The 25811-nt window shown below is 38.3% G+C and overlaps 1 protein-coding gene across 1 annotated transcript in view; it reads right to left on the bottom strand.

Annotated features, from left to right (window-relative positions):
• Positions 1-2931: 2931 nt before the first annotated feature.
• The window catches only part of lrrc4cb (leucine rich repeat containing 4C, genome duplicate b), a 34949-nt gene continuing 12069 nt past the window's right edge, over positions 2932-25811 (bottom strand). Inside the window, exon 2 of the mRNA XM_067495638.1 lies at positions 2932-7773. Coding sequence (XP_067351739.1) covers positions 5851-7746 — 1896 coding nt within the window. The 5' untranslated portion in view covers positions 7747-7773 and the 3' untranslated portion in view covers positions 2932-5850. The remainder of the gene's footprint in view (positions 7774-25811) is intronic.

The following is a 25811-nucleotide window of genomic DNA, read 5'->3' as shown; positions in this document are numbered from 1 at the left end:
TTTATTCCTACAAGAGAGAAGGAATCCAAGCATACGAAAAAGCTTCCAAATCTGATTACAACCAAGATGATTCAGTCAACGGTTTGTGCTTTTAGCAACCAAGCCACTAAGACAGTCCAGAAGTTGCCCTTTTAGAGGATTTGTCTACCCCACACCCTTCAGTCTGACAACCTCTCCTTTGTTTTCTCAGTCCACCTTTTGTGAATACAACAGGTGTTATTAGATGCTTGGTTATAGACAGTCAAGTGGGAAACCATCTGTTTCGCAGCCTGCCGGTGGTCCGTTTAACCTGGTTGTCTTCTGATAGAAGTAGACTCCCTGAACAGTGTGTTCCTTAAAGGGGACGCTTGCACTTGTGAAACTGATTCGGGTATTATGTGTGTTTTAAACAATGTAAAATAGATTTTTACTAGAGTGAGACATCTAGAGCACTTGAACAGAATTCAAGCAAAATCAGTGTGTTTGCTTCTTTTAGGGGTTTCATACCTTACTATAGCCTGTTTTCTAAAGTTGTATCCTTCTACGAAAAAACATTTGGGGCCTAGTTTAGCCAACATTAAACAACAGTTTTTTGAGCCAACCAAGTCAAACATTTCGGACGTAGTGTATGAAGAGGCCTTTGTAATAACGAAAATCCCAGATAATTCTCTCATAATCAGTGTTAACCAGTGTTACAGTCTGTGCAGCAAAATAAATGTATAATTGTACTCATTCATTAATAAAAAATGTGACATTTCAGTTTAAAAGTTGCATATTTCTTCTTCTTCTACACATACATGACTTCAGTCTTACTATATCAATGGGCAACAATGTGCCCACAACACAATGGAGCCTACTGAGTCTCCCCCTCAGTGAGACTACTACTTTGTAACAGCTGATAATGTTGCTGACATCCAATTTGTCGGCCAGTCGAATACAGCAAGTTCCCAGGTAGCACAGGAGTAAAAATATTGATTAATTGTTTAGAGACGCTAAACAAAAGAAATCCTAAACAAAAGAAAACCTCATCCCTGCAAATCCTGCCTTGCTTGGCAGCGTATTTTATGTAGGCTGCTACCTTTATTTCAACATAAGAGGCAATTGTTTAAACTAAACTGTTTAAACTAAATAGTATTGTTGCCTATTTAATGTTTTTTTAATCAGCCTTTAGTGTGCCCCATTTTCCATAAATTTTAAAAGCTTCACAGCTTAAAAAACACCAAGTCAACAGAAAAGACTGGTTAAGTGGTGAAGCAAGGGAGGGCTGAAACCCTTGGGAAGTTGGGAAGATAAGCACTGTGTAAGTATCAATGCGGAGCTTTTCAGTTCTAGTAATTTTTTATTTATAATTTATTAGAAATACAGTAAATGCCCGGAACGCATTCCACTTTTTCAGAAAGACAGATTTTATATAAGCACTGTTTGAGATTGAATAAAGTTGCAAAGCCTAGTGGAACCATGGTTTGTCCGGGTGAGATGTCAGACTGTGTGTAAACCTCCGTGCTGTGTCTTGGTATTTAATGAGCATTGTGTAGACTTGCTGTCTCATATTTCAGATTTTTATTTTTTATTTTTTGTTCACTCCTTCTCGTTAGCAACATGGTCACCCTATCAGAGCCTTTTGTGTGGTCTTACTGTCCTATTCTTTGTCTGAAAGCTGCTGAAATGTCCACTGCAGGCTGCTGTGTGCATTGCTGAGACTTGTTGGGCATTTATGTGTCACGGTTGGTCGACAGTGTAGTGTAAATGCAGTGCAGTTCTGCAGCTGAACCTTAAGTCTTAGATGAACAATGCCTCACACCAGCACACACATGTGCCACAACCTCACAGACACAGCAAAGCAGCCTGTTTTATTTTTATTTTATTTTTTATTTTTGTCTCCCTTCTTGTCAGATGATGTTAAGTCAAGTGTACTAAAAAATAAAGACATGAGAAATCACTTCTTCAAAACCAATTCTAGACCTACACTGGTCCCACAGAAAAGAAATAATGTGATTCACTTGTGGTGAAATCACTTCTTTCTCCTTCCATTTCCCACATACAGTGTAACATTATAACAGCCTGGAAATTAATGAGATTATATTAGTTAGTCTTTGTATTGGATCCAACACCATTTCACCTAGGCTAAGTGTTTCACATCTTGACTAAACTGATCAGCACATTAATTAATGATCCCTTTGTTGGGATTAGACATTTTAGAATTTGAGAATGACCATACATACCAATACACTACGAGTCTGAACAAACCCTGCAGTGCCTCACAGCATTTTGCCAAAGAGCCATCAACTACTTTGTGAATGAAATGGAACAATCCCAAAGGCAATTTGACTGTGAGCCATTTTGTGCTGTTTGGATAGTGGGGATGTCATAGTGAAAAGTCTCTTTACTGAATTGCTGTAATTTTTTTACTTAAATCCCGATTGTTTCCCTCTGAGATTCAGCCTAATTGATTCATATTAAATACATTTAAAAATGCCAGTGTGGGCAGTGTGGGGTGTTAAACTTGTATTTTTCTCTTGCTATGACAATGTTCTTTAAGTTTCTGTGAGGTCCTTTGTTCATCATATTGAGTCAGCAGAGGGAGATGGAAAAGCCTATTGTGCTATTGGTTATGAAATTCTCAGATTTGCCCGCATGAATCAAAGGATTCTGTCAGACAGATAGATTGATTTGGATTACATAAAGGAATCTGACTTCCCATTTATGAGATTGAAAGATCACTTCCTTTTCCTGTCGGAGAGATCCACTTCCCTCCTCTGACCTTGCAGGATAAGCTACAGCGCATTTCTTCACAGAATATTCTTGGTTCAGCATTCTGAGAACTGCTTAGTAATGCTTCTTGTTTAAACATTTTTATACAGTACATGTGTTCATGTTTCAGATGGGACACAGATGAAGCAATGATAGACACATGAATGTCAATGTGAATGGATTCCATGAAATCTACTGGGAAAAAAGGAATTGCAATTTTTATTTGTATTCATGTACAGTATGAACTACAATCTCAGGTATCAATAATTGAACATCATCCTCAGAGAAATTAGTTGGACTGCTTACAAGCACAGTCTCTTGTTTTTTTTTTTTCATGTTTTTGTTTTGCTTTTTTGACTTTTTTTTAACAATTGAAGCACATGTAAAATTATGATCTGAACATTTTTTTGCATTATGTTTTTGAAAATATTTGTTTTGTAGAAATTTAACCATTTGATGATTATTCTCTCCAAAAATGAGAGAGAATATTCCCATGTACAGTAACCCTCCCCATACATAGACAGTTGGCAGAATAACACACAAGAATTTGATCACCTTGGCTTAGGGTTTTGCACAAAAATCAAGCTCACTCTGCTGGTATTTCAAGTCCAACATTCTGCATGTCAGTCTTAATTTCATTCTGGCATTCAACTATCTCCTCACTTGAACCCATCCCGCTGAAGTAAATACCAGCACAGAGATATTCCATTCATTCTGAGTTACTTACTAACCCTCATCCCTAAATTGAATATATGCAAAAAATCTCAACCTTTTTTTTTTCACTGTAGCCAGCATCAACATTGAATCATTAAGCCACCAAAAGCATTGAAAAGGAATTGAGCATTGAGAAAAAGAAAACAGTAGAAAGGGAAAGAATGGCTCACTGTTTGACATTAATGCCGACGGCACTATTGTCATTCATAGTCATCCATAATACTCAGTGAAAGGTTGAAAAGGAATGAGTTTCTGTTTCACTTGTTCCTGCTCCATTTACAGTTTCATCTGTTGCTACCTCAACAGATGTGTTCAGTCTTTCAATATACATTTAGCTTCCGTCATCTTTGTTTACCATGCCATCTTAATTGTGAAAAATGCAAGAATAAATGCAGTAAATGACTGATCTGAATCATGTGAGTGTTTGATTAAGCTTATATTTCGGAGAGATGCAAACTGATAAGGTGTGCAGAACTGCTGGAAAGGTAAATTGTTAAAATGTTCTCATAGTGCAGTGATTTTCTATTCTTACATAGCTAAAAACGTGTAAAGGTGATATCATGTGCGGGTCAAATCCCACCAAACCCATCTGTAAATATACATGCGATTATGCCGTTTTTATCGAGAACCAGTCACTTTTGTAAAATTTCCGGTGAGAAATTAAAATATGCTTGTTGCACAGAGACCAAAGCGAAAGGCATATCTACCTCTTCTTACTTTCTGCACAAGGTCACTGTTTCCATGACGACAGTCTGATGGCTAGTTTTGCCTCCTTATTCCTTGTCTACTATTTCACTCCTCTCCCGTCATATTTGCAATATCTCTGTTTGAAGACCTCTCATGACCATTGTGGGTCTGGCTCTCTGCCTCCCCACCCACTCTTCTTCACTTTTATTCATACCTTACCTTTCCGCAAGCCGTTCTCGTTGAAAGACTAAACGAAAAAGCAAAGTCTAAACAGACTACAGGAACAACATTGTTTTGATGCTCTATAAATGATACAACATCAAAGTATGTGTGTTTGTTTTTCTCTGACAAAAATGAGACTGAGCAAGGGTTGCTCCAATATCAAAGGCCTCTACCCCCTGTTAGATGTTGGGCACAGGGAGAGTGGAAAAGTCTCATGCTGTTTTGTTACAGCTTTCCTCTGTTAGGCTGCAAATGAACTGCTGATACAGATTAATGAGCTATAACCCATCTCCTCTTATTTTGTTGCAGGTTCCTAGCTGCTTCACTGACTATGTTAGCCTCGTCTGCCTTAGTCTGACAGGGTCACACTACATTACAAAGCAGCCTCATTTGCCTCTTTATCTGTACTAACAGATGGACTATCAACGCCCGAGCTCCTGTGACCCTGAGATGACGGTAAGGTAATGCCACACTGAGTGGACGTAGATCATTACTGGGTTAACAGAGAGGCTACAGACCACAGCCTTATGGTCCCCTTCATTTTCCCAACCAATATTCTGCCATCGTGCGGCACATGCCGGAGGATAAAGCAAGACAAATGACACGTGGCAAGGGGTGAGGAACGTGCCTGAGCTAAGTGACAGAGAGACAATCAAAGAAGGAAGAGGACACAGAGGAAAAGAGACTAGGAGGAAAGCAGACAGCGGCCAGACAGGGAAGATGGAAAATTTAGAGAGATGAGCAAGCAGGAGACAAAGGAAAGAAGTAGTGAGCATAGAAGTGCAGGAGGAGCAGAGCGAGAACTTAATCTTAATTAAAGTGAAGGACGTATGGTTGTTGTTTAGGAGCCACAGGGGAAATGCACATTTACTCATTTGACTGCTTTGCTCCTCAGGCATGCTGGCTTCACTGTGATATCATCCAGAGCTGGGTCATTAAAAGATCTCATTTTGTGTTGAGTGACAGCTAGAATATGATGGCGATGAAAATAGCCCCGTGTTATGTTTTGTGTCTCATAAACCTCGCCAAATTGGAATAAGTATGATGAGCTACTAGCAAATAAATGCTTGTAAATACTAAAGCAATATTGTTCTACAAAATATATTATTATCAGGAAAATCAATACATTACAATACATTTAGCATAAAACTATGCTAAGCTGCATTTGATGCATCCCATATTCACTTTTAGTAAACCATTCTTTCCCTTGTGCAGTATTACACACACAGAGATAGAAATAAAATGAGCTAAAAAGCTATCACAAAATTGTTTTTCTTCATTTAGCCACTAGACATACTTTTAATAAATAATCTTTGTTTTTGTAACGACACTTGTTAAAGTATCATATGTCGTCCCTTTGCCAAATGTCGATTTATCATCATTTTTGACATCAACTCAACCAAGTCAATGTCATTTTGATTTCTTTTGTCTTCATGTTTTGGTCCATTGTACTCCAAATATGAAAATGGTGATACTGATATTAAGTCAAATCCAAGATCAGATTTGGGTCTCTTGTACATTGTCTTTTGAGCAGGCTTGAATCAATAAAGGTTCCTGTGTGGCTGAGCTGTGTATGGTACTGAGCATAGGAGGGTGGTGGTAAGTGCTCTTGTAGGTGTTGTAGTGGTTGTAGTGCTCCAGAGGGGGCAGAGATAGGTGTCTCTCCATGGCAGCAACACCTGCAAGCTCTTCTTCAACGGTAATGACCTCCATGGAGGAGGCAGGACCATCAGGATCCTGCTGGTTATGCTGCTTTCTCATCTTGTAAAAGATAACCAGCAGAACAGCGGCCATAAGTGTAATAGCCACGAAGCAGCCAATGATAATCTTGGTGGTTTTCATCACCTCATCCAGGCCATTGAGCGCCCCCTCTCCATCTAGATCAAGAACTGGAATAGTGTAAGTCCGCTCTGTGGTCCTAGTTGAAACAGGAGTACCTTTTGTTGTTGAGGATGACACCCACCCAAATGGAGGAAGTGGCGTTTGGCTATCATCCCCTGTGGTCTCAATGGTCTCCACGGTGACAGTGGTAAAATAGGTCACCCCACTGTTTTCCACAGAAGTGACATTGAGCACAGCAGAGGCAGAAATGTTGCCTGCTGTGTTGCTAACCATACAGGTGTAAGTCCCCGTGTCCTGCATTGTGACACTAGTAAAGTTCAGAGTCCCATCATTTAGTACAGACAAACGCACCTTATAAGCCCCGTGTGTCACCAATGAGCCATTTGGTGTAAGCCAGCTAATGGATGTCAGCGAGCTCGTACGACATTTAAGCTCTGCACCCATGCCTTCAGTCACGTTCAAGTCAGTGGGTGGCTCCACAATGACAGGAACATCACACTGGAAGTAACTGTGGTCTAATTCTCCAATGTAGCGACCTTTAAAGACTGCAGGAGTGTGGCAACGGGCACAGCAGCTAGTATTGGCAGGCACTGTCTCCTTCAGCCACCAACTAAGCCACAAGATATCACAGTTGCAGTTCCAAGGATTGTGGTGAAGGTGGACCCTTTCCAGGCGATGCAGTGGTGTGAAGAGGTCATGTGGTAGAAAGGTAAGATTGTTGTGAGCCAGGTTGAGCTCCACGAGTGACTGAAGGTCATCAAAGGAATTCCTCTCTATAGTCTGGATCTGGGCATGCATCATCCACAGTTTCTGCAGGTTGACGAGTCCTGTAAATGAACTGGGCTTGATAACAGAGAGTTGGTTTCCTGACATTTCTAGCTCTTCGAGCCTTACCAAAGGTAAGATGTTGGGGATCTCCTTGAGGTTACACATTCCCAGGTTCAGGTAGCGTAGGTTGCTCAAGTCTTTGAAGGCTCCGTCAGAAATGTAAGAGAGACGTTTGAGCTCACCTAGATCCAGCCTTCGAAGCGAGGGAACCCGGTTGAAGGCATAAGATGGTATACTTTCAATTGGGTTGTTACGTAACCACAATTCCTTCAATTTGGACAGGTACTCAAATGCTCCATTGGGGATTGTCGTAAGCCGATTATCAAAGAGCTCCAGTGTGTTGAGACTGGCCAGCCCATTGAAGGCGCCGATTTCAATGCTGCGTATGTGGTTCTTGCTCAGCTGCAGGATCTCCAAATGGCGCAGATGTTTAAAACTGTCCACCTTGATGACTTGGATTAGGTTATCCTGGAGGTTCAGGTAGCGAGTGTTGGTAGAAATGCCATCTGGGACATCCCGTAGACTGCGGCGAGTGCATATGACTTTGCTGAACTGGTTACTGCATGAGCACAGAGAAGGACAGGTCTGTGCACGGACCAGCCCAGCCACCACCAGGATCTGAAGGGCCAGAAGCAGCACAAAGAGGGGGTTGGATAGCGCCCCCTTCAGCCTACGACCTCTCATTGTCTGGCGCTGGAGGGAGAAGATCATTGTGTTCAGCATTCATAGTTCATCTGCTGTTTGTGTTCTCTGCAACAAAAAGAAAAAAAAATAGTGATCACTTGAGATAGAAGAGATACATCGGTATTGTTCATGTGCTTAATTGTTATTGGCTCAGTATTAGATCTTGTTAGTGCCTGCTTTTTTCAGCTTCTCAGTTGGCTGCATTTGCATGCTTTATATTATTGTAAGTTAAATATATCTGGGATTTGCAGTGTTGGTCTGATAAAAAACAATTTTTGGAGATGTAACTTTAAGCTCCAGGAAATTATAGCAGGCAGTTGTCATATTTATTGACGTATTATAGGATTCATCAAGAAATCATCCGTGGATTAATTAATATTGAAAACAGTACTGCAGCCAAATGGCCCAGGTGTAGTTGCTGTTTACAAAAGTTTAGCCAAAAGGGGGCAGACTCAGGCCTAATCATCTCTGACTCACAACAGCATTTCTTTCTCGTGAACTTCCGTTTTTTTAATTTAAAAAACAAAGAGATACTGCAACTGTGGAAGAACCTGAGATAATGACAGAGAAAATGGCAATGAGCACATAGGTATGTAGATGAAGGACAAAATCAGTAATTATTTTATCAAAACCTTCCATTATTATATTTGTCATTTAAAGTTTCTCCTGGCAAAATACAGGATTCCATCTAGTGCAGTGTTAATTTCTGACAAGTAGAACGGAAGCCCCAGATCAGCGCAGGTCACATGAGGGTGTCATCCTAAGGAGACATACAGTACATGTAGTTACAGCACGTAGGCCTCAGCGTATTTAGATAGCAAAATGTGCACAGAACCACAAAAGAACAAGCACAAGATAAACAAACGGCTTCAGTTAACTGTCAGCATTTAGCATCTCTGGAACATAATAACATTTTGTTATTCGAATTGTTTTATTTAATAATTTTATTTCAATAATGAACCTTTTTAAAGTAATATTTCAATCTATTTGTGTCAAGTCAGTGGCCTTTGTTTTTATTCACAGCAGTATTTCAATGTTGTTTACTTTTCATTAAGGTTCAGTTTATCTTCCCATCTGAGTCTTGACATTGTCCTTGCATAACTACAGTATGGTGAAATTAATTTCCCAATTCTAGTGACAAGAAACTCGTTACTCCATTAGATTATATTAAATTAGATTAGATTAGTCCATTCAGCCCAAAGTGTTGAGGAATATGCCTGAGTGTGCTTAAGATAAAAATAGACCAACTTATTCATATACCGAGTACAGCCTGTACCTCCCACTTGCAAACAGCAGTGCTGGTATGTTGCTATCCTGTACTATCTTCTGCCCACAAAGATATTCACCTACACACAAATCAATACACACTATATTGAAGATACCACATATGCTGTGATATTACAAAATGGGACTGTAGTGTGTTAAGCTGTGCCTTTAAGTTATGCAGACATCGTTTGTCAGTGCTGGTAATGCCTTTGCCAAGAGCAAAGCACTCTTGCCTATTGCAAGAAACATTAACCATGGGACTTGGTCCTCAGATTTAAATATTCTTCTTGTCTCCTTTCTACTAAAGTTGTCTGTTAATCACCTCTATCTGTTAACCCACCAGCAAAAAGTAGAGTATATAGAGACAGCTGTTTTCTAAGCTGTAAAAATTGTTAACTGATGTGGACATGTACTCTAGTGAGGATGAGTGGCCAACTTAATCAGTAGAAATGAGTCAACATGTGGCTTGGTTTTGCACCAGCCAGGCCGCCACACCAGCCGTGGCAGAGAGACTGAGACGAGCTTCTGCTGGGGAATCCAATCGAACGAGGCCTCCCCCTGGCAGGAGCTCATTTCGTATGGCTGGAATTACAACAACCCTGTGCTGCCACCAAAGAGAAGAAAATGTCAGACATGACAGACATACTCATAGAAATTATCAGCTGTCAATAGAACAGTTCAATCTGCATTCCCCCTGGAACGCTTAAAGTAACAAATTCTACAATGAGTATATTGATTTACCATTTGTATGTACAGTATAGCTTTAGCCACATATCTTTTTCATAAAACATTTTTCTGAAAACATTTTATCGGCACAGAATCGCCTATTATATAAAACAATGCCGAAGGAAAAAAAAATCACTTTCTTCTTTTATTGGTGCAACACTGCGTGGTTTAATTTGATCTCGGCACGCTCAACATGTATTCAGAGCCACTGAAAACAGTAGCTGCTTACATCTAAAATCCTGCCAGCAACATAAAACACACCCAGCCTTACTTTTGTGCTTCTGCACCAGTAGCCACTGGCATCATGTCCGACACCACAGTGATTTGCCTAATTCATATGTTACATTTGAGTTTGTCAAAAAGTGCCAAGGTTACACGTCTAAATCAGAGTACACATCACAAGGAGACAGTTCTTAAATTACAGTGTCAGTATTTAGAATGTGGCAGTGTTGTGCACTGCAAGCGATGGCATCCTTCTCCAGCGAAATGTGTTAGCCCCGACGTTCCCACACACGAGGGAAGCGAGCTTGGCAGCCTACAATGCCACAAAGTAACTGAGTGTCTACCAACACCTCAGGTAAAATAATAATAATATGGTTTCATAGTCTCATTACATGAATGCAGAAATAAATGTGCTTGTACTCCTCTCTGTGTCGAATCTACAGTGTCAGAATGAAATGTGACAGGAAATGTTGCATCATTAAACAACTTGCTTGACAAATTTGTTTGTGTACATTAGCATTATTACAGCTAAGTGACAAAAAACAAACTTCTCATTTTGCACTTTTAGACAAAAAAGTCACATGTTCAGCATTTAATATAATAATCTGGCTTTTAATATTGATATCATTACAGTTAATATTTTGCTGGTTATGTCACTACAAATAACATGCCAAATTTGTTCATTAATACTATAATTTAATGTAAAAATTGGGTGGAGGAAAACATCTAAACAAAGGCCAAATAAATTGAGTCAGATTGTTTATTACGGATTTACTAATCAAAGCCATTTGCAGTTGATACAGTGAGTGTGAAATTGATAGAGAGGGTAAAATATGAAGTGATATGAAATCTGGCAAGTCTCACATCATGATGGAGAAGAAGCCTGTGGCCACTAAAAAGGCTGCATATAATCTTGCTAATTCATTCATCACGTCACTGAAACATGTGCATGCCTTGTTTTAACCTTGTTTTGTGATGTTGTAACTCCACAGAGCATCTGCATCTTACAAGACCTGTGTACAGACAATGTACCTAAGAGATACAGGTGGATGACAGGCTTGTTGTGTCAGTGTTTGAAAATATGATATGCATTTCAAGTGCTAATGCAAATATTACTATATAGGCTCTACATAAAAACATAGGAACCAGCATATGCTAGTGTGTTAAATGATGATTACTCTCTAACAGATGCAGTTCTACTGTATGTTTTGCACTTAACACAAAGCCCATTTGTTCCTGCTTCAGCTACATGTTTCATAGAGAAATTGCTTCTTTTCTCTTCTTTTTTAAAGAAAGCTAAGTAACTTACTGAACAGTCAGTAAAAGTATTTCTCAATCAAATTACTACATTGTTGGAGAAAACATGAAACCATATAAAACCACATACCACATAAACCAAATGGCAATTTGAATTTGCTGATGTAGCACAGAAAATAATACTTTTTATGCAATAAAGTCCACATTTGTATGTTATTTAAATTGATGTTATGACAGAATTTGCTCACAAAATATATACACAAAAATAGGAAAATATTGGCTGCTCAATTCTTTAAAATTGATATTTGGCTATAATACATTTGGCTCTGGAAAATGTTGAAAATACATTTTCATTGCCTTTAGAGCCCATATAGATAAACTGATTTGATCAAGAAAAAAGTGACACATTATATCGTAACAATAAATTGAATAAATTGCAAATGTGAAATAAAACATTTTGATCATGTTGAAAAGTGTGAAGAAGCTTCCAACAAAAATGTCTCTTTATTTCTGCTGTGCGTGTATATGTTTGGCTTGTGTGAGGCAGGACAGTACTCTTAAAATCTTGCACCATGATAACTAGTGGCCACCACGGCTGCTGTCTCTTCCTGTCATACTGACTAAGAGTGCTTCACTCAGCCATGCTCCACCTGAAAGGCAATTCCCCTCCCCCCATCTTGGCTTCAGTACTTGGAATGCTGGTGTTAGGGAAATAAATCTAGGAGGCTGTTGGGTGCTGCAGATTTATCAGCCAAACCCTGTTCTTTTAACATGAACAGAAATGATGGCCCTTTCGTTGACCATAGGAGTCTCAGAACAGCAAAAACTAAGTAAATTTTCCTGAACATTTTCATTCTCTTGGGATAGTGTCCAGCAAATATTGTTTTAGTACTCTCACTGGCTTCCATACTGCAGCCAGTCTTAAACTGTGTCTATGGGACTGCTGTTCATGTTAGTTAAGAGTTCAGGCCTTTCTGCTAGTATGTTGCAATGTGTACAGTGCACTCACATTGTCACATCGTTAGCATTTTGTAATCATGTTTGGTTGATCCAGTTGTAGCAGTGTTTGCAAATGTCACGTTTAGTGTTTTAAACAAATTGTGCTGGCAGTTTAGGCTCTGAAAAGAATTATGAGCCAGTGCTGCACCACATATAAGTCTATGATGGTAACAATACAGGGAATACTGCATACCATATTTTATTTCTTTAGCTACATCATGTGTGAAAAATTACTGTGAGGTGCCCAAATAGGAATAGAGGAATCATTATTTCAGCTCTGAATAAAATGTTATTTAAATCATATCTATGCCTTCAATCTGATCACACAACTGACGGCAGCTGCAGTATTTCATTTTCAAGGTAATGAAAGTAACAGAGGCATCCTAGCAACATCGGCAAGTACAACTGTCTGAAACCAAATTATTTCATTTTCAGCGGATTCAAAGTAACGTGATCCTGAGCACAAAGAAGGTACAATTTTGTGACACATTCTTTAACAACTTGTTTAATGACCATTTTATTTAGTGTCACAGATTCACACATGTAATAGAAAAAAAAAAAGTGTCAACAAATCTTAAAATTTCTTTTATCCGTGTAAGAATCATAAGAATCAAGTTCTTTCTTTTATAGGAAAAAGGATGCTATGAATGTAGCGACAATGCAGATTTACTGTATTACATGCCGACTAAAACACACAATGACAAGTGTGCTTAAGTTGTGTCATTTTGGACCGTTCAATAGTACATTGTGATACACAGTGTAAATGGATTTTCTGAATGCGCTCACATAAAAGCTTTATTCATTCCTTTAATTTTAAAGCTCTGATAATTGATTTGATTGATTGACTGGGCACTAGGGGGCACGGAAACATGAACACAAGCTGACTGAAACATTGACTTAACCATATGACAAATATCTAGAACATAAGATTCTAAACCATAAGGTAAAAGAGGCTAACAGACTGTGTACAACTGCAGAGTTGACTGGCTCAGTGATCTCTGTGTTTTGAGAAACTCTTTTCATTTGATGTAATGTTAATATAAAAATATTGATTAGGCTTTATGGTCATTAAAGTTTATGATCTGAAAGTCCAAAGCTCAGTATCTGTGAATCAGAAACAGAAAACTAATCCACTTTACACATTCACTTATCTTGTGCAGGTTCCTGCAGACTTCTTCACATCTGTTGTTCTGCTGAATATGAGGTCTTTGTTAGCTCCCACCAACAAAAGAGACTCTAGGCCATCACATTATGAGCCATGAGCTATGAAGTGGGACAGTTGACCCTCTGACCTGAGATTAACCTCTGCCGTCCCCTCAGGGCAGCATCGCTCCCATATGGCACAATCATATTGTTAAAAAGCACCACGATTTTAGATGACCAGGGTCCAGACTGTGATGGAATGGGATTAAATTAAAAGAAAGGAAAAATTGAGAGCAATCAAGCTGCCATCTGGAATCACGGTCATACAGACAATAACTGTGAGGACAAAAACCTAAAGACATATTTTATCTTGCCATCGGCTAATATGCTATGGTATAATGTCTGAAAACAGTACCAAAGACATTATTTTTAATCAATTCCTTGTGTCTGATGGGAAATGTAATAATTTTATCAGCCATTTAGCCACTTTGCCCAACAGACCGCTGATTGCAATCTTGGCTATTGATGGCCCTGTTTTGTTTGCTTTTTCTAATTGAATGGCTTTGAAACTGCCATGACACGTATTTCGTACTTTGGAGAGGAGAAAAGCAACTAAGTGAGAGGACAAGCAACGTTTTAATAGTGATGTCTAATAACTTTTGGTTATTCATTTGAGCCCGTTTGAAGAAAGCATGAAGCCAAGTTAAAATTGCTTATTTGCTTTAATTCACAACAAGAAGAGCAAGTGACATTTCAAATGTTCATTTTGTGACATAATATAGCTTATATGCTGGATGTTTAATTAAAAATAATTGATCCGCCATCACTTCTATATGTGTTACAGTGTTAAATATCGTCATAATAGTAAACATACAGAGTTCCAGTATGCCACATCATGGGCCTTCATTTAACGTAAGTAGAGGGCGGTTCCTATCCTGTGCCAATCCAAAAAAAGAATTGGGGCAAGAGGGTAAAGTGGCACCTTTCAAGTGATAATTCAGTTACAATTCATTTATTACCTTATGTTGCCTCCATTATGATAATTGCATGGGCTAAATAATCTGTAGGGACCTCCATGTTCAAATGCTCTCTGCCAAGGCTTTGCCTGGTCTTTGCAAAGGGATTAAGACAGGATGCCCTGGGTGGCAGACTGACTGAATGCGAGGGCGCTCTTAGTATTCGTGTCACTTGTCTAGCTCACCAATCTGCTGCCATGACTGTGTTCCTAAAAGGGATTTGTAGGATGGGCCAACTGTAGGTGGAAGGGCATAGAGGCATGATTCAAGGCTGACTGGAAGAAAACATGGCCCTAAAGTATCTTAACATGACTCAGACAGTGAGGGCTAACTTGGTAATTGGTTAAAACAAATATGGACTATCATGCTCACTGCAAAAACATTTGGGTTTTAGAAATTAGGGAAGTGTGGAAACATATTCCCACCACATGCAGTGCACAAAAAGCAGGTGGCAGCCTGAGGTTAGGTGGGAGTGCACACACAGCCAGCAGCAGTGGCAGAACAATGAGCTGCACAGACGCTGCCTTCTCACAGTAGTTAAACCGATCACCACTTAAGCAGAAGAATCGGGATTGGAGAAACAGGTGAACATGCAGCTGAAGGCTAAAACCGGTCTGCCAACAAAAGAATTCTGAATGAACTCATGACACTCTTTGTATTTGAAGGATGAATTGTTTTAATAAATTTGTTTCACATCACAACAATGCTCTTGTTACATTTTATGCTTCATCAGTGGAACTTGGCTCTTTCCAAATGTGTTAATAACGAATTAAATGTGATTTCTTTCAGGTTCAGAAGCTGTTGCAAGTGGGCCAGGAGTTGTGTTTTAATGATATAACAAGTATATTTCAAATTTTTATGGCTGGGAATAAAAACTTAATTTGCAGGATCTATTGAGATTTTTACCTTGCTGTGGCATATCACAGGTGTAGAGGTATTCTACCTCCAAAAGGCCAAAATACCATCATTCATTGTTAGTATTGAAAAAGACAACAGTGTTCTATTAAAAATGATACAATAGCAATGAAGCGCCAATGGCCAGTCTTGGCAGGTTGCCGCTCCCTACAAAATACAGAGTGCTCGAAGGGATTAGTTCACTAGAGTGTCCTATGTTCAGTCACAGCCATTTGCCAATGAATTCCAGCCATTCTAGTTTGCAAATTGACTCAATAGGAGAAGTTGAAGGTAGTTCTCTCTGGAGCGTTTGTTCTAACGTTAGCGGTGACAGAATACTGAAAATATACTACATGGCACCATGTGTGGTGCAGTCTTTTGTGCTTTAGTTTAAGACAGGTGCACACCAGCTTGCAACTGCCTTTCAATGAAAATCCATTTTCTGGATTTTGCTATACACTATCAGAATTTTACAAGTCATCCACACTAATCTAGAAAGTGCAGTGTTATGACTACATACAGTATTACTCACACATTCTTGTACAAATACTAACTATGTAGATTTTTTTATAGTGAGTCTAATTTTTTAATCCCTGATTACATGTGTAAAATAAATAATATTTTGATTATTAATGTATGTAAGTTTTACCCATGATGTATAAGTAGCTTATGCACCATGCAAGAGTGAATACAAAAAGGTTTATCCTCAAATTTGTCATTACATGAAACCATCCAAGCAAATATAACAAAAGATGTATTATTAAAATGTTGGATATATTTTTTCTATAAATGCCAGTTTCAGAAACTACACTTTAGCTGGTGGAAACAGCCTGTTTAGGTTTATCTGGGTTTTGGTTTTTGACTCAACTTGACCAAATATCACTGCAAACATGACACCAAGCTTGTGCTAGAGAGAAAATCTAGAAATCCTCAAAGCAAACAGAAAAAGGATGCTTCTCCTGACTTGTCTTTGCTGCCACATTATTTCTGACTGTATGCATTATTATTTAATGGTGAGCAGTTCTTATTTTAAAAATGTAAAAGTGGCTGATACTCTTCTGATGCAACTGTGATGGATTACTAAGGCTGAGGCGTTGTTTTGAGTTCTGTATCCGCTCTGAGGCCAGGCTCCAGCTCTCATATTCATGTGTGGAGTCATAAGAAAATCCAAGATAAAAGCTATAAAGTAATGCACTGCCACTTCTATATGAGCTTCGGCATATGAATTGATCAACAAAGCACACGGTATCTAATCATCTACTTATGTTTCCATAAACAGCACGCAGCGTGCACCTGTAAGACTATAAATAGCCAGCTTGCACACATTTGCCTTACCCAGGTGTCCACAATAAGCAATAATTATTGCAGTGAAAACTAAAATACAGTGAGAAAAATGAATATACCAGTGTGCTTTGTTACAGAGACAAAGCATAATGTACAGTAGCTGCATGTTTTGGGCAATGATTAAATGCAAGCTAAATCCTTTTCCCCAAATTACCCAACAGACTCAAATAAAGCAATAAAACCGGGATACTTCAATTGATCCCCACAGTTAAACTCTCTTTTCACTTTGCTCTCTCCAGGGAGGTCAGAGTGTCGGGTCATCTTCACAGAGAATGCCCCTAGAGTTGGTGGCAAGTCAGTGGGGAATCAGTGATTTGCTCAAGGGCAGGACAACAACAGCGTGTACATCACAAGCCCATTCCTGTGTGGCTACAGTGGAAAAATGGAGGAATATCTTCAAAGGAAATTTCCAACACAAGACACAAAGCTTCTAGAAGTAGAGGGTATATTTCTATCTGTAGTGAATATTAGGAGGGCTACATTAGGTTGTCCTACTTCAAAGGCAATATACTGTATTCACCTACTCCACTATATAGAACAAAAAGAACAATGGATACTTCTCAACTATTCTTTTAAAGAATATTGCATGTGCCAAGTTGGTGCCATAGTGCTAATTAGTGTCTCGAACCTAAAGTGGATTCTGAACAATGTTCTATATGTTGTCACTGAGCCATCACAGCTGTAAGACACTAGAAACTCATTCCATAAAACAAGTAGTCCATCCCACTGCAGCGAATTATAGTTTGAAAATTAAATTCCGTTTGACCAGATTACTATAATTATCTTCCTCACGATGTAGAGTGAGCTGGGGATTAAGGTCTGTTTAATAATAACTACCATCAAATATATTTGGACTCAATAAATGGAAGCTGAAGAGCAGACACTTTCTCAGTGGTGTGATTTTGATTTGATTTTTTTTTTTCTCTTCTCCATCCTCTTTTCTCTCTGTTAATGTGCTTTGACGGTTCAGCAGCAAATGCATGATGCTTAGAGGGAGACCATTTTAAAGTCAGTCAGAAATCAAAGCAGAGGAAATGCAATTATTCAAGAGGCGGTCAACAATTTTGTGAAAGATAGACGTACAGTCTCTAGTAAAGAGCATCACAAATCATCACCATGAGCAATATCATTGTTTGGCTTTTGCTACATAATTTGGCAGGCGTTGTGTTGTGCTGAAACACAACCAACACATACCTTTTAAACTTTGTATTGTATGATCATCTGTACCTCTTCTTAGAATGATGTTATTATGTTTTATTATCTAACAAATTAACTCTAATTAGCATGCAAATTACCAGCTTGCAGGATTGTTGGGGAAATTGGATCGGATGCTTTGTTACTTTAAAATGAGGTAACTGAGGGAGACTAGTTGGTGGTTCCTTTGTGGTTACATGCTGCTGGTGATACCAACATGATGCGTAGCTGGACATGGAGTTAGCTGGGTTTAGCTGGCATGTTGATTTAGAAGTGAACTAGATTGTGTTGAGGATGCGAGTGCTGAGAAGGAGGGGAAATGCTTTGAAGTGAAAAACACTGAAAGCCTTCAGTTTTTGAATGAGTGCCCACCTGTTGAACCTGTAAACTCTCCTGCGGTCTCACACTCACAGATATGTTACTTTACAGGTCAAGAGCCATATTTCATTTAGAATAGTTGCTAGTGATTACTGGTGGCATTAGTGGAATTACAGGCTGATGGTGGCTGGACTGAGGAGGGTTTGGCTCTCATATAAACTAACAAGCAAGTTGGGTCAGCATTGTATTTGGTCAACCACAGTAAATACATTGCAAAAATAAGCTCCTCTCACACATGCACTGTAATTCTGACATTTTCCCGACTATGTCTGAAGGGGGTGCATGTCTAAACGCAACAAGACCTAGTTGTGACCTAGTACAATATCCGTATTATGTGCATGAGCTGGTGCGTGCAGCACGCTGCTCTGTAAATCACGTGGCCTGTCACGGGGGCCAGGAGATGCCACCATCGTACCCCATGATAGAGCAAGTGATAGTTTACCATGGGACCTCTATATGAATGTTCACACAAGCATTGGCAAGCTCAACTGTGTTTTGACAGTATATGGATGAAGTGTTTTAATTATTTACTAAGCCAGCTGCTGAACAGACTAGTGGTTGTGCTAGGTATGAGATTGTGTTCTCACTGCTGATGGCTGATTGATTGTGTGTAGCCAATGTTGACAGCATACAGTAGGTAGTCCATCTTGTTTTTCTTTCATTATTTGTTCATGGTGAGAAGTCTCAGCTGGCATGCTAATAAGCTGTTAAGGATTGGTGTTGTGCCAAAATGTGTTTCCCAGTTGGTTTGTCCTTGTTTGTCCTTGCTGTTTGTTGTGTCTGCTTTGTGTGTGTGCTTGTGTATTTGGCAGTTCACAAGCAAATTATCACGATTAAAAAATCAACTAAAAGAATGTATTAAATACTAGTGTAAATCACAAACTACACAGTGATGTCAATTTAATCTAAGAGGATGAAAATTTAATTTCTGAGGTAATTATTGAAACACAAAGGAAGCATTTTATGGGGGAACAAACCTCTTAAAGTGTCTAAAATGCAGTGACATTTCTTGTGGCTTTTAAAAAATGGAATTCCTTCGCAATAATTTTGCTTTGTGATTTGTCATATAGGGACATGCTCAGCACAGTGATGAACATAACAATAGTGTGAAGTGTGAATCATTCCAAACGAAACTAAGACACAACTTTGATGTTTGTCTCTTCATTTACAAGTGCTATACAGTACAATCCAAACAACATGTTACAGAACAGGTGTCATTTTACTCTTGAATCTGTGAACCTCAGCCTGTAATCATGACCTACTGCAACACGACTGTGGGCTGACCTTACACATTTGACTCTGTTTATAGATGAGGGAGAAGGGTTCAGCTGCTTACTGTTCACCGGAGTTATCTTCTTCCATGCATACTTGTTGTAGTCAAGCATGTAAGTTACTTACAGTACAAACACACTTTGATCGGCCAGGTCATTAATACTGGTGTTCTAATTCATGTACAGCCCCATAGACAGTGTGGTACAGTGTGTGCAGGGGTGGTGGAAGTACACAAATTCAATACTCAAGGAAAAGAACACGAATAAGCCTACAAATTATCCACTACAAGTACCACTTCCAATATTTCAATGAAATACAGTACTAAGCGGATGAATTACATTTTACTGAAAGTACAAAGGTACAAGTACTTCAATAAGAAAACTGTGTATTTTAACAAATACTGATTATGGTAATTGTGTCAAAATATGTAAAGTAATTTAAGAAAAAAATTGAGGGTCACAGATCACTGTAGGGAAAGGTGGAGCTAATTGTGCTGACAGGTGGTCAACCTACAACGATACATCAGCATTTATTATTTAATATTTTTAGAAAGACATATAAAATATATCTAATATTTTTTAGTTAAAAAAGGATATACATCAGTATAAGTTCATACGTTGCAATGTATATATATATTTACTTCATAAATTTCACATGTATATACGATAACATGTTTGGAAAAATAAAGAAACAAAAAGAAATATATTTTATGCTCTTTTAAATAAGATTGGCCCGGCTCTATGACGAGAAGAGTAAAATCTGAAAGCTGATGTCATACATTGCAACTCTCTGTTAAATCATCTGTATTGTTAACAAAATACAGCAGATGTGTAAATTCAATTAAGACCTATCAGAATAAAACACACAACAACCTGCTAATATTTTCCAAACTGTTTAGATGTGTTTTTCTAGATTTTATTTTTATCTCAGCTCCACGGAAGTTATGTGCACTGAGCACACAGCACACTGAGTACATTGTTTTCCCTGCCTCTGTCTGCATGTCTGCAGCTCCTCTGCACCTTAATCCTGCAGCTTTTTCCCTGTCTTTCCTCGAAACACCTATCTCTTCCCCTCACTCCCCTGAGAACCACTATCTGACTCCTTCAATCCAGAAGCCTTTCTCTGTCTCCGTCTCATTTTCGACCCTCATCACTAAATAATTTCGTACAGAAGAAAATCTAATCAAATCTGAGTGAGAGTGAGAAAAGCAGAGATGGGAAGAAATTGTGTGTGTGAATCCAACTTGGAGAGAGGAGTAAAAAAAAGATAGAATCAGAAAGCAACATTGGCAGTGAGTGAGGGGGTTGTAGAGAGAGGATTGCAAGTGCATTAGCAGTCAGAGCACTTAGTGTGAGGAATCCATTCATTATTCATTAGCTAATTCACCATGTATAGTAATTAAAATCAGGGCCTGCTCCAAAATGGAAAGAGCTATAATAGACTGGTTTTCTGTGTACAATATTTAAGAGGTCTGTTTTTTAGTACACTTGCTTCAGGGTTTTATAAATCATGTTTATGTGTTTAAAGGATGCTACATGCTGTCATGACCTCTCCCGTGCAGTAATTACACAGTGTGACATTTTTCTGACATGACAATGAATCTAAAATAGAAATATGCAAATGTGCAAAATGACCCATAAATACCAAACTGGTGCATGTTTGTAGGTGAGGAAATAGCTAATTAAGAACTAAAATCAACATTGTACATTACTGGGTTACGATACTTACACATGTTTGATGAATTATGTCAACTCTTGAATTGCATGGGATTTTTAGGCAAAGCGTGTTCATGAAAAAAAATCTCAGAAAAAAAATATACAAATGTATAGCATGTCCCCCTAAAGAAGCATGTTTATTCTATTCTGAAAATTCTGTGAGACCAAAATAATGTTATGTCAATTAATTGCAAACTAAAATAGGGCGTGCAGATCATCCACTCTTCAGTCTGTCAGGTTTGTTTGAGCTATATTTGAACAACAAAGTTGCTTGTCTTGGCCTTGTTCTGACAGCAGTGGTAAACGTTAGAGTCAAAATAATCCTACAGTTTGTGTGTCTGTGATGTGCCTGTTTATTCTAACCAGTAGACTACTTGTCTCTCTGACAGATGATTCAGATCAATGGCTATAACCTCCAGGTGTATTTATTATTTGTTGACTAGAGTTGCAAATATTCTTTTAGGTAGCTTGTGTGTGTGTGTGTGTGTGTGTGTGTGTGTGTGTGTGTGTGTATTACATATTATTCAGGCTCATTGATTATGAAAGGAGACTGATTGCGTCGGAGAATCAATCCACAATTCTACAACAATACAGATGAGCAATAATCCTCATAAGACAATAAAAATATTTGAACCGTGTGCACACATGTGAATCTATAACTTTCATATCACTTTAAAGAGAAAAGTAGTCCACAAAAAGTCAGAAACTGCTTCTGATTGGTAATTTATAAAGCACCTAAAGCAAAAGTTATTTGTCATTTGTTTCTAGTGATGTTTTATACTATGCAACTGTGAAGCACGTGGGTTATGAAAACTTTGACATCAGTTTTCAGAAGTTCTCATTGTAACATAGGTCTTGCTTCTGCTTTTTGGAGCAGCAACAGCAACTTGTTTTCGAATAAACTTGTGACTGAAAAGTGACTGAAAGAAAACGCAAAACATGGGGACAGCTTCAGACAACGTAAAGAAAACATACATGCACCGCTAAACATAGAAATGACTGTGCGTTGCATTCCAAAGATATAAAGCATTGAATGATGAATGGGGACAATGATGTACAAAGACTAGACTAGCTTCATTTTTTTTGAACAAAGCAATGACCACTTCTCAGCTGCTGCCAAATTGGAGAAAAAAAATATCATCACATGTAAACACACACAATGTCTAAAAAGAAGTGAGTGGTGGCTTTGTCAACAAAAGCTGTAATTTACAGCATTGCAGTACATCTGCTTTTTTTTTGCCCATTTAGTATTAATAACAGGCATACTGTACAAACAACTTCTTTATAAAGGAACAGGCGGAAGGTTGTCACAGTAGCACATAAATGATTTGCATCACTGACTGTTTTTTATTACAAGGATGACAATTGTCATCGCTGTCACATGGCATTGCCATCATCACACTACCTGAAGCCCAGAAGAGTTTGATGTGCTTTTTGTTGGTCTGGGTGCGTGCACGTACACCTTTCTAAAACAGGCAACTCTGTTCTTTACTAATTATTATGGTGGAAAGATCTGACTGACAAAGCATCGTTGTTTGGTGACTTATTAACACAGCCTTTTTTACTATGTCTACAACATATTTGTGTTGGCAATCATGGACCTAGTTTGTTAAATGAAGAGATGATTTGTGGAAATTGCTGGATAGTAGACAAATTCTTGAATCATGTCTTGTTTTTTTAAAGCTTTTGATTTTTGAGAATTTGAAACATCTGTACGTGATGTTTGAAACTGGGCTTAACACCAGATAAATGCAAATAACTGGAATGCAGTCTTGAGTGGTTTTGAAGCAGCATTAAAAATGTAACCGGCAGTTTGAAGGTTCAAAAATGAAAAATCATTTTTGATGAACTGTTTAATTGTTTGATCTATAAAAAGAAGTAAAAACACCCATCAGAAGTGTTCTTGTTTTGTCAACAAACAATTTTTACAATGGCAACTTTATCTTTAGTTGCTGAAATAAGGAAATATTCAACATTGATTTTAGTAAATAATTATAGTTAGTAGTTAGTAAATAGTAAATTTTTTGCTTATCAAATGAGGATTAAAGATTATTCTTTTGCTCATCACCTATCCAATAAATCATTTAATCTCCTTCTACTATATTTTGTTAATTACAACTTGTTGTTGTTGTAATTGGTAACTATTAGCCACTTCATTGGGTTGGGGTGCAGGAGGCAGCATGATCGAATCCCACCCCACCAGGTGTGGCCCCGCCCAGCCATAAAGGGCGCACCTTGGTGCTGGTCCCGAGCCCGAATAAAATGAGAGGGTTGTGGCAGGAAGGGCATCCAGCATAAAAACTCATGCCAAAACGTTCCGCTGTGGTGATCTTTGACTCCCTAAATGAGAAGGAACAATGTATTTTTTGAGGAATTTATTTTAAGAGCTAAGCACTGTGCCGATTTTAAGTTCATGTTACATGTTCACAGATGCTTTTACCCTTCACAGTCATTATGGAGAGATAATTCTTTCATTAATTAACATATCCAGTCACAATATTAGGTGGATGAAAGTAACTAGGGGATGAGTAAGTGGAAGATTGAGGGAAACCGACAGATGTTGGCTGAAGTCACTGTTGCTCCTCTCTCTCTGCCCTGGTGTAAAAGTGGGTGTTGATCCCCTGCATACAGATGGCATTACACAAGCAATCCTCTAAATGGCTGAGACACTCTAACATGCTGGTGTCTGGAATGGCCTACATCTATCTCCAGTGCAGAGTCAAACACCTTTTTACATCTCAGAGCCAAGAGCCCTAGTTCAGGATATAGTCCAGGAGACATTTCAAACCTTTTACTTGAACTGACTTCTCCAGTAAATGTGTTGCATTGGCTTTCACATTTGCTAAGGGGCCACATACAGTTATGTATGTAAAAAATTGGAGCAACCAGTCTGCACAGAAGAATCAGTGTCTAATGTAAATGTATCAATGCATCGATGCATCAATGCAAAGTGTCCAAATAAACAAAAAAAGATTGTACCTGCTCTGATGAACATCCTTGTTCCTTAGTAGCAGACTGGGGAGAAGCAGAGTAAGGAGTCCCCAAAATTTTTAAGAATGAAATGATCTCTGCTGTTTCACAACTGAAACTCCACTGCTACATTCTGGTGTTACCATTTTTGTAGAGTGAAATCCAGCAAAAGCATCTACACAGGCAATGCATGTATTTCTATGATACATAAGCACATTTGTAAAATCAGGTGCAAATTAATTTGAGACTTATTTGACGTGGTGTCAAAGTGGAATTGAAACTACACTAAAGGTGTGAAATAAAATTAATCCAGACTGTAGCATGCTGACTGATTTGCTTTAATTACCTTTAATAGCAAACAATAAAGACAATGAGCAAACAAATATGTTATTCACCCAGATTAGGTGCAGTGCAGTTCAACAGGATACACATAATGATGATCAGCAAGTTTTATAAATTTGTATATATGCACATGTAACTTGTAATTGAGCAGTTATTCCATAGACAGTTTCACTTTGCATTTTACTACTAAACACTTTCATTTAGTAAAAACAACTAAAAGACCAACAAGTCCTTCGAGAGGTTATTAGTCTCTACCCTCTCGTATTGTATGACCCAATGAACCATTGATGAAATAGCAAGGAGGCAGGTGTTTGCTGAGATTACTCTTTTGGAGTCTAACAAACCGTTACACACATTAGAACCAAAGGGCAGACAGTGTTAAACTCATTTTTTGGTCTAAATGCTCAAAACTGCAGCATTTAAATTAACATTCATGTTAATAACAGCAACAAATTTAGTATTATTAATAATAATATTTACTTATGGGCATACTTGTACTTTTGTAGTTGAGTAACTACAAGACCCCTGCTGAGTTTTTCAACAGGTATTTTATCAGGGTATATTACATATTTTCTGCTGTTAATCTCATTTTTAGATTGGGTTAACAAACAGTGAGATTGTGTGTAAGATTGTGTTAACAGATCAAAACTTGACCCTATTGTTCAATGTCAGAAACTTACTATTAAAGACCAATGGCTATTCGAAATACAAACTCACCTCAAAGCTTAGGGTTTTAGTACCATGCTTATGGCCCACAGCAGGGGTGTCGTATGATGTATTTTGGAGGGAAGAAATTAAAAACAGTTTGGGCCAAAGCTAACATTTGAGGTGATAATGGGGCCTTAGTCCCCAACTCAGATTGATGCAAATAGTTATTATTTTGGATAATTTCAGTGCTCAAGCGGCAATGATTTTTAAATTTGAAAATCATAAGCAGAGGGCAGTGACAGCTCAGTGAGTGCGGTGTTCATTAATTCAGGTGGAGAAGTGAGTTCTCTCAGTGAGGTATAGCAAAGGTTCGTGTTGATATTTTAGTGAAGCAGGAAGCTGCCAATCATTCACTGAACAACCTACTTGACAAAACACTTGTTAACACAAGTTAATGCCTATTGATCATCATGAACAAGGCAACATTGTGGGCCACACTGTCATAGATTCACTCTGAGGAAAAATAAACCATTAGCATACAACACAAAAGCAAAGGAGGTGGCTGAGCCAGAGTCTGCATCCAGCTGACACGCAGTCATTCTTACAATTTTGTCTGAGATGACATATTTTACAATGCAGAAGAATTTAATACAAACGCTATTACCAAACATTATTATCATGAATTTCATATTTTGAACATCAACAGCACATGATCAAT

This window comes from Channa argus, chromosome 2 (assembly GCF_033026475.1).
Source record: "Channa argus isolate prfri chromosome 2, Channa argus male v1.0, whole genome shotgun sequence".
Taxonomy (NCBI): domain Eukaryota; kingdom Metazoa; phylum Chordata; class Actinopteri; order Anabantiformes; family Channidae; genus Channa; species Channa argus.
This window is presented reverse-complemented; position numbering and strand designations above follow the sequence as displayed.